The following is a 9,730-nucleotide window of genomic DNA, read 5'->3' as shown; positions in this document are numbered from 1 at the left end:
ACTGCCAAGTTCACTTCTTCTGAGTCAGCTTACTGAGAGGGGCACACTGTAAATAACTGGAGCAGAGCAGCAAGCTCGGACTCAGTGACAGAAGAGCAGCAGACTGATGTACTAGAGTACAGTCAGGACTCAAGCCTTAATCCATTCCCTGGCCCAACGAGTCCAGTGGCAGGAGTCAGCTCAGATGCCATAGTGTATCAACAGAACTGGTATAGGCTTGGTCATGGATAACTTGTGTATATTAAGCACACATCTCACTAAAGCCATCTATTGCAATAAGTCTAACCTTTCTTAAAAATGAAGTATTACTGTTTTGATGCCTCAGTTTGTTTCTGAGCTAAGAAACATGAGTTGAAAATCTGAGAATCTCCAACTTTTAGTGAAATGACGATCCCATTTGCTGTCTGTGTTTGAATTCACATTTGTGCACTAGCAGCCTTGATTTGTGTCTGGGATTGAAAGCAGTCATGAGTCAAATGTAACTAATCACTTCAGCTCTAAATTATCTTAACCTGGTGGCTACAAAGGTAGAAGCCAGGAAGGACTGCAGCAAGCAGAAGTTGTCAGTGATAGCTGGAGTAAGACAGAAACACTTCACACTCCAATTATTCCTAGCTGAAACAGTAGTCACATTAACGGTCTTGCCAGTTAATTGCTAAGTTAAGGCATTCTTAACTACATAAGGTGCTGGAACAGAATCCAGACTTGCCTAAATTTGGCAAAGACACCTCTACCCTGTTATACTGTCTCTACTCCTTCACCAGCAGCAAGTCTAGCCTGTAAAACACAAACACAATTAGATTCCTAAATCCTGGTTCCTATCACCACTTGACTGTGACATGCTAAATAATAATTTTCAACTTTTATAGATTAAGTGACCATAAATCAGTTATTTACCAGTTATCCAAACAAACAAATAAATCTTGGCAGAGAATCAGTCAGCTGTTATCCTACCTCATCTCTGCAATCCTTACGTGATCAGATTGATCCCTTTGTGTCAATGTTTGGAGAAAACTTTTCTCCCTCTCCTACTGTTATTTTTTCTTTGCCTCCCTTTCGCTTTTCAAGTCATCAGCAACTTTGACGTTACTTCCTAGAGGTGAATCCCTTACTATCAGCAAATCTGGAGGCACTCTGAGCACTGTCATTGGTTAGAGGAAAGTTAGAGGAAGTCCTTGAAATCATTGCTACAGATTCAGTCTGGTCTGGTGGTGGCTATGAAAAAAAAAAAAGTTGAATTTCTCTTTCCCCTTTCAAAAGCTTTTCAAATTAGGTGATCTAGTGGGAGGGATCTAGGTCTGGTGGGAGGTTCTACCCCTTAAACAATAAGTTGCAAAATATCTGTATTTTAAAGCCAAACAACAAAGGCATTACCTGGTTGGTATCCTGAAGTCTACACTGGGTCCTAATTTATAGGCCACTTGTAGAGAAGTGGAGCCCACTACTCTCTCAATAACTCCTTGGGAAGCAGCTTTTTCTATTTGGAACTGAGAAATCAGGTCAAAGCCTACAAGAAAAAACATGTATATCCAAAATGTAATTTTCATTTTAATTTGACTAGAGAATTGTGCAGTCACAGAGCTGAATATAACCTGATAAAGTTTTCTGAACAGCAGTTTTTTCCCGAAAAAGTCAGGATGCTACTTGCCTGGTAAGTCATCTTGACCAATCCTGATTGTTGGGCAGAGCTCAATTCTGTGACTGGCACCCAGAATGACTGGTAGTCCTGCAAAACAAGATTAATTTATTAACCATGTGCCTGCACATTTCCTCAGAACACCTTAGAAAATTAAGTGAAGTAACTGCAAGATTATTATTAATTAAATAAATATCTAAATAATTTTGATTACAAGTATATAATAATTTAAATTTTACTCAGTAAAGTGAGAGGTCTAAGAAAATAAGCATCTGTTTTTAGAGAGCTCCATATTTATAATGGTAACTTGATTGATTATTTGATTTATTTTTTTTAACTTTTAAATGAGAGTGTTATAATAATTCTTCTCTTGCAGAGTTGTGGAGAAATAGTAGTAGTAACATAAGAAGTCCTGCTGTGTAAGGAGTTTTTGGTTTGGAACTTTTGGTGGTTTAAGCAAAAAAAATGCCAGTTACCTAAATCAACACTCTCCTAGTCCCAAGGAAACTTAAATAAAGTTTATGCCAACTACAGATGTTGTTGAGAAACAGTTGGCAACTTTTCCAGCCTCTCTGGTATTCCAAGTCTTTCCACCTTTCTCTGTGCCACATTTGATCAGAAAATGATCATTCATGAAATACAAGGTGGGGGCAGGAAGAACTTATAGACCTTTTTCATTTACCCAAAAAAGAACATAGAAGAAATTTGTTTGAGGAAACTAAATTTAAACATCCAATTTTTCAGAATATTATTTGTCAAAAAGCCTTGTAATGAGCATAAGACCTACTTGATTCCCCTAATTTAAGGAAGGAGGAAGGAAAAATAAACATTTATTTGAACAGTTTAAGAGCCATGTACAAGTCCAGTATCAAGTCAATCTGGAAAATGTTAGTAAAGTGGATAGGGAAGAATGAAGAGTGGAAGTTGGAAGGAGATGCATTTCTAACCTACAGAGAGCCTCTTGTGTGCTGCAAAGGCTCAACCCTAAATGTGGGTTTCCTTCTGACAACATAGGCTTAAAGAGAACATTCAGGTTGACATGTTACACCATAGAAAAGACCTCATTCTATATTATTTGATGAGACATATGGCTGACATCCAGCCATTTACATTTTATGCCCAACAAACAAAGTATAACCAGTTTATTGACACATGTAGCAGAAGAATATCTAACTAGAAGCACTGAAAGACAGGGGAAGGTTTGTGTCCTGTATCTACCGCCTATATCCAGATTTTAATCCTTACCTTAAAAATACATCTTATAGCAAGTTTAAAACCAAACACACAGCTCTCACTTTCCCCCCTCTTTTTCATATGCATCCTTCCATACATACATCCATACATACACATAGACAGTTCTCCCTTTGTGTGATGGCTAGCTAGAGAGTATTTTAATTTTTAATAAACACAGAATAACTCTTTTGACATTGAAAATTACAGAAAGATGAAATGTGGATAAATTCTGTCTCCTTACTTGATTGGTGCAGGATTGTTGCTGAGATGAAAGACCACAAAAAACTACACAGGTAAAAGAAAGCTGTAATTTTCCTGTAAACAGAAAGAAAACTCAAGTATGAATCTATAGTTTCTGACAGATTCTGTTATTACATTTCTCCTCCAAGCCATGCACAATAAATGTATAAAAAAAAGTTAAGGATTTACTAACAGATTTGACAATTTCTTTGACAAGAAGATTTCTTTACATGAGAACTTTTTATTTTACCTTATAATAAAACATGTCAATAAAGTTCTTTCTATTGGCAGTTCCTTCATATAATGCTTTCATAAAACCAAACAACAGAGGTGGCAGCTGGCAAGGACAGCTTTCACTGTTCTAATCTCTTCTTTACAGATGTCTCTAAATCCCACTTGTTCTCTTACCAGTGTCTTTTCATCTTCATTGCTGGCTTTGTTCACTTCTCTCATGTGAATACACGATGTATATCGTCACACTCCCTGCTTCCCTCTCATTAGTTCCACAGAGGAGTGCAGCAGTGGGTGCAGACAGCTCCTCCTGTCCCTCGCAGGACCCAGCAGAGAGGGAGGTCCAGGTTGCCGGGGCGGTTTTAATCTTGCCAAGGGAAGGAGGTGGAGGCTGGACAGACATGTGTCCTGGTGGGCTCTGAAGCCAGATCTCTGTAGGCAGTTGAATATAAAGAAGCCAAAAGAGCAAATGAAAGGCTGCTGCTTTCACCAGCATTAGAGCAGGGAGATTAGGAAAATGTGAATTCTGCAATGCCATTCTCTGAATGGTGGAGTCTGCTGTTCAGACAGGCAGAGGAACGAATATGTACCAGGAGGTTTGAGGAAGCTGGTGGCCCTGATGTGAGCTTTGAGAACAAGGAAATTCCTTCCTTACAGGACGGGAAGGAAGGAATTTCCATTTCTCACTGATTTACTCATCAGGTAGTCTCAGAAGAAGTCTCTCTGGTGAGGTCTCAGTTGATTCTTGTGAATAAAACAGATTATTTAAAAAGGTTTTCATGGCTTAAACTCAAACCTTTCCAAGGAATACACATAAGTATTACTAAGCAGACTCCTTCTGTTGTCTTTGGTAAAGCACTCCCTTTCCATAGACTATTACATATGTTTGGACACACAAAGACATTTACTCATATTTGTTCATGGATGTAAAAAGAGAGAGAGAAACTAAAATCTGTATGTATGAAAAGACCAAGGAAAATAGACTAAACAGCCAGAAGGTTCTGATAGTTACCACAGTCACAATTCATATATGTACAGAAAAGTATGCTTTCCAGGTTGTGCTTATACATCACATTTTTAGGTTTCATCTTCTCTAGATTATTAACATTACAGTTATTAATAGTTTCAATTTCTGAAATTTTTTTTAAGTGTTGGATATAGCAAATGCAATAATTTCTGCTGCAATAAACTCTCTGCTGCTGTCTGCTGAGAGTCTGGAGAAATAGCTGAGTAATGAACTATCCCATTCATCCCAATTTTCTGTAGGTCACATTTCCAGTATTGGTAATTCAGTGTTAATGTTGTTCACACTTTCATATCTATTGTTAGAAAAGGAGGGACTGATCACAAACATGAACAGTTTGCTGTGGGTAATGTCTCACTTTGGTGCCTAGGCAAGCACATCTTACGTGATCCCATTTTTTCCCCCTTCAAGAGAAAGGTACACCCAGGGGCCCTCACAGTCCAGCGCGATTGTGAACATGTTGGATCAGCACCAGAATTGTCACATGAAACCACTGTCAATAAAACACAAATTAAGAATGGGAGAAATATTCATTTGATTTCACAATAAGTGTGCCCAAGTCACCACACACTTGAGTCCATTATCCCCCATGCAGATATTTCCATTGTGGCATGCAGTGGTATATGTAGGGCACAAAAGGAGTCTATAACAAGTCACCTGAAGCTATAATGAAGGGGAACAGCGTGGGATTGTGACATGAGATGGAACAAGTGAGAGCACTCAGGGCTTAGAAAGAATACCAGTAAGTTTGTGAAGGAATGGAAAAGAGCCAGGTGCCAAACCATCTCTTTTGTTGTATATAAGCTGTGGCATTAAGTTTGCCTTTGAGACTGCTTAGTATTCCCAATTTATTTGAGGCAACATCAATGAAGGAAAGGCCATTCCAGTAGCTGCATATGGAACTAAGTGGTACCATCTTTCAGTAAGTTAGCAACATTTTTTGGCACATGACATGAAGATGTCTGCCATCAGTTTTGTCTGGGGTTATTGACACACACATCATCCTCTTCAAAGAGGGGAAGCTTTGTTCAGAGAAGTTCAGAGAAGATATACTCTGCTTCTGAACAATCTATCATCTAATTTTACTTGCATTTCATTGCAGCAATTCTCAGGGGTGGAACTTCTTTTATGTCTGTAGTATTTTCCCAATCCAGGATCTTCAAAATCTGTTGTTGCTGAAATAAAACATGCGAGACACTATGTAACTAAAGCTTAGAAAACACATTTACTATTCTGTTTGTGGACAAAGAAAAGATTCTTTAGAAGACTGACTCTGGTTGTTTTGTGTGCATTTTGATGTCTTCATCTTGAAAGAAAACTCACAATCTATGATGAAATTCCTGATTAGATGTTCTACTAATAATTATATCACATCACCTTTGAAAGAGCCAGAAAAGTATTAACTGACAAACTAGTGGTAGTGGATTTAATAGCCCCATGGCCTAGTCAATATTATTGCCATTTCAAAAAATGTAAACCGAGATAGGTGGAGCAGGTATCTTATATATCTGGCTGAAGGGCACAGAGTCAGTCCCCATCCAACTAACAGTCATGTTTAGCTGATCTGACTATTTTAATGTGTCTCTAGCTCACTTTGTAATTTTCCCTTTTCATGAATTGGGCCACTACAGACTTTTTTCAGAAAATTTCAGTGATTGCAGTTTAACCATTTGCTCAGGGATTCATTGTCTAAACACTAACTGCTCAGCTTTTGAAAAGTAGATAAATTAAAACAATGGTGACTTTGCTCAAATAAGCTACGTACGAACGTCATCACCTCATGAGTATTTGGAAGTGTGCTTGCCCATCTGACTTCACATTCCACTCCTCAAATATCTGATTCCATATTCCTGTTCTTCTGTGTAGCTTGAGTTGGAGAGCACGTATCAGAACAGCTATCTGCTGAGAATGCAGCTGGATTGGAGGGAAATACCAAATAAATCAAGTAGAGCCAGCTTCTCCTATGGATATAAAGCTTGCTCTCTGTGATGAAAAGGGTTGCAGTGAGATGGCTGCAGTTAAGCTTTCAGAAGGTGCAATCCTGCAAAACCACAGAAACCAATGTGTGGCTCAGAAGGAGCTGCTAAATGTGGCAGAGAAGAAGGTTCCTCAGTTCAGGCTTGGGTTGGCATCAATTTAAGATGGTTAAATTAAGTCCTCTCCCTATACTTGTTGTCTGACTGAGCTCGAAGGAGTTCAGTGTCACTGGCTTGTATTTTTGAGCACGATTTTTAGGGGGGACTAAGCAAGTTTGTTCTTCCTCTGAAAACTATTTGCGACATATGTGCAGGCACTGAGGTCTCAAGAACATACCTTGGGACTGGAGGAACAAAAGTCCAATTTGCACTGTTAAAGTGGGGCATCTACCTGTGTGAATGATCTCACAAAGGGGTAAGGGTTGGTGCTCCCAGCCCTACACTGTTCTTCCACACACATCTGGAGAGGAGAGGAGAGGAGCAGCAGGGAAGACATTACTTCTTATTTATCTTCTGTCTCCTGGAAAGTAACTTCTGTCCCATGTGGTCTTCTATAATTGTGCCTTTAGTCTTTTAATGTGACTTCAGCTTCTTATGGCCACGTTCTTCGTTCAGTTTACAATATCAAAAGTCTGCTTTATAAATTTCAACCTTCTTTATCCTTACCTGTAGCGCAAGGATTACTGCTCACCCTGTAGTTTAGCAGACTTTAGAGTAAGCACATACCATGCTCTTAACTTGTGTGAGTTTGTTATTACATTGTGTTTGGCTCTGTCGACTCCAGATTAACTATGTGGTGGTGAGTGATGGCATTTCTGAAAGATCTGCTCTTTATTAATCACTCTAAATGTTAAGGCAACTTGAACCTGTGACTGATCTCGTTGACATCACGGCCAAACTTGAACTGACTTGAGTGCCTTTTTGAAAAAAATCAGCAACAAATAATTAAACCAGCATCCTCAAGTGTAGGGTAATTGAATTGACAGCAAAACTATAACCCTTGTCAGGTTCCAACACATCACTGGAATTTAACAAATAATTTATTATCCAATAAATTCTTACCTTCATCATAAAAATGTACTTTTCTGTCCAAAATTTTATGAATTTCGACATGGGAAGAAAAACAACTTTTCTTTTCAAGTTGTCAGATGCCATTTTATATAAAGACCAAACAACTTCTTTCTAGGAGAGTTCACTCAAAGAAACCTGGGAATTCATGGGACTAGATTCTCATCTCTTCAGTACAATCCTATTTCCAGGTGAACCTCACTGTAATGGCGCTGCAGTTAATTTGTAAACTGCCATGCTGTCCCAATGTAGTCTGCAAAATTCAACAAATCCCTCTGCCTATACATGCAGCCAGACAAACTTCCACCTTAACTCTATGTCCCCTAGCAATAATAGTTCTTCTGTGGATGAGGCTTGCAGTTCCCATGACATTTGGATGAAAATCTAGATGGTGGTATCATTCCTAATTTTATTTCTTTCTAGGTCAGAAGATTCGTGTGTTGTCTCCAGGGGTGTCAGAGAGCAAATATCCCCAAACGTCACAGTTAGCATTTCGGATTATCTTAAACACAGGATAATTTTTTTTCTTGTGGAATCGTAGAGAAAATGTGAAGTTAAGCAGACTTCAAGCAGAACTATGCTAATATTGCAATAAACACTGCTGAGCTTCAGCAGAGATTAGGCCTCTGATCTCACTTAATGCACATCTGTATCCAGCTACTGATTACACTGATTTTACTGATTTTCAGAAACTGAAATAAGATCAGAAACATGCTCTGATGTTATTTGTTAGGTATTTGTTGAGAATAAAATGTGTTAGTTATTTGTTGAGCATACAATGTAGTGACAAATCTCTCATTTATAACAGCAAATTGTATTACTAAGAGCTGGATCCAAATTGCATCTATCTAAAAACAAGAAAGTCCCCCAAATTTGGAAGTATTTTCAGTCAGAGTTTAATAAGTCTTGATAATATTTTTTTATATTGTTCTCTCTTTCTATCACTGCATATTGTTTAAGTATTATTCCAATCTACTAGCATATCATTTAGATGATGAAAAGCCATGTTATTTCATGTTTCATCATAACTGGGAAAATATAACACACCTCTAAATACATTAAGATTTTTTTGTAGCCAAAATTATGTTAACTGAACACAAATTTCAATTCTTGAAATCAGAACTTGTAACTGTTGATTTGATGGTACTCAGTTCCATCGACATTTTTCTCTAAATACTGCAGCAAGCACATTTTTTTTTACTGGCATGAAATACTCTTTGAGAGAGATCATATCCTTGCTGACATCAGTTACAAAATATCTGTTGATTTAAATAGGATCAGGATTTCCCTCTCTTACACCACCACAACACTAGTTCATAGGTAAAAATACTCATGAAAATAAGATTAGTGTATGGTTATTTTAGATATTGACAATTTTAAAGGCCAAGCTTTCTCCATCACTCCCCACCTCTCTGCCTGCCTTCCCCACCTAGACCTGATATCCTGCCACCTGTCCTCAGCCCAGTCAAGCTCCAGCTGCCTGGACTGAAGAATAGGGTAGGTTTTCCCCCATCCAGACAGCAGAGGATGAGTGATCCTGACAGGGCAGGGAAGCAAAGAAATATGCATATATGTCTACTACACAAATATTTATATATATATATGTCTACTACACAAAAGGGCAAATTCTATGGCACAAATTCTAATTTCTGTAGTAGCTGGGGAAAAAGAAGCCAGATTTCCCACTGTGGATGATCATGAGGTTTCTGTAGCAGGATTGTTTTCTAAAATGGCAGTCTCCGAAGTCCTCAGCTTTCTCCAAAGTAATTTCAGGCTTTTGGCAGATTTGGGGCATCACTATAAAGTTTAATGTTTATTCAAGGACTGTCTGAACAGCTCTGAAATAAGGAGAGTAAGGTGGCCTGTTAATTTTATAATGAAATCTGTGCTTCAGAAAAGCATGGTATTAGGACAAACTCCAGGACCACAGAAAGCTGGCAGACACAGACCTCTATATAGAATTGATGACATTTAGAATATATATTTTCACCTGCAAGATATGTTCTGTATCGAAAGAACTGTTCCAAATTTTAAAACTTGTTATTTTCTCTCTTATGAGAAATACAAAGTGTTGCAGTCCAAAATTTGGATACCAACAGAAAAGGAACTGCTAGGATTAAACAGGAAACCTTAGGCCACAGAGGCTGGGGAAAAAAACACCATCTAAAAGACCAGACAAGATCCATTGTCCTGGTCTCCCCCAGCAGGATGTAGAGAGACTCTGCGTGATGCTATCAGATATCCCATTGTTTTCTCCCACCCTGAGTAAATCCTTCTTTCGGGTAAAAGCTGATCCCCCTTCCCTAATGTAACCCTGCTTAC

General features: G+C 38.3%; 1 protein-coding gene across 1 annotated transcript in view; it reads right to left on the bottom strand.

The window, feature by feature from the left end:
* The window catches only part of COL9A1 (collagen type IX alpha 1 chain), a 70,368-nt gene extending 66,666 nt beyond the window's left edge, over positions 1-3,702 (bottom strand). The window contains exons 1-4 of the mRNA XM_027697929.1: positions 3,518-3,702; positions 3,111-3,184; positions 1,649-1,726; positions 1,375-1,507 (exon numbers count right to left, since the gene is read on the bottom strand). Of these exons, the coding sequence (XP_027553730.1) occupies positions 1,375-1,507; positions 1,649-1,726; positions 3,111-3,184; positions 3,518-3,537 (305 nt within the window). The 5' untranslated portion in view covers positions 3,538-3,702. The remainder of the gene's footprint in view (positions 1-1,374; positions 1,508-1,648; positions 1,727-3,110; positions 3,185-3,517) is intronic.
* Between the last annotated feature and the right edge of the window lie 6,028 nt (positions 3,703-9,730).

Source organism: Neopelma chrysocephalum, unplaced genomic scaffold (genome assembly GCF_003984885.1).
Source record: "Neopelma chrysocephalum unplaced genomic scaffold, ASM398488v2 Primary Assembly neopelma1_23b, whole genome shotgun sequence".
NCBI lineage: Eukaryota > Metazoa > Chordata > Aves > Passeriformes > Pipridae > Neopelma > Neopelma chrysocephalum.
The sequence above is the reverse complement of the archived record's forward strand: the minus strand, read 5'-3'. Positions and strand labels throughout refer to the sequence as shown.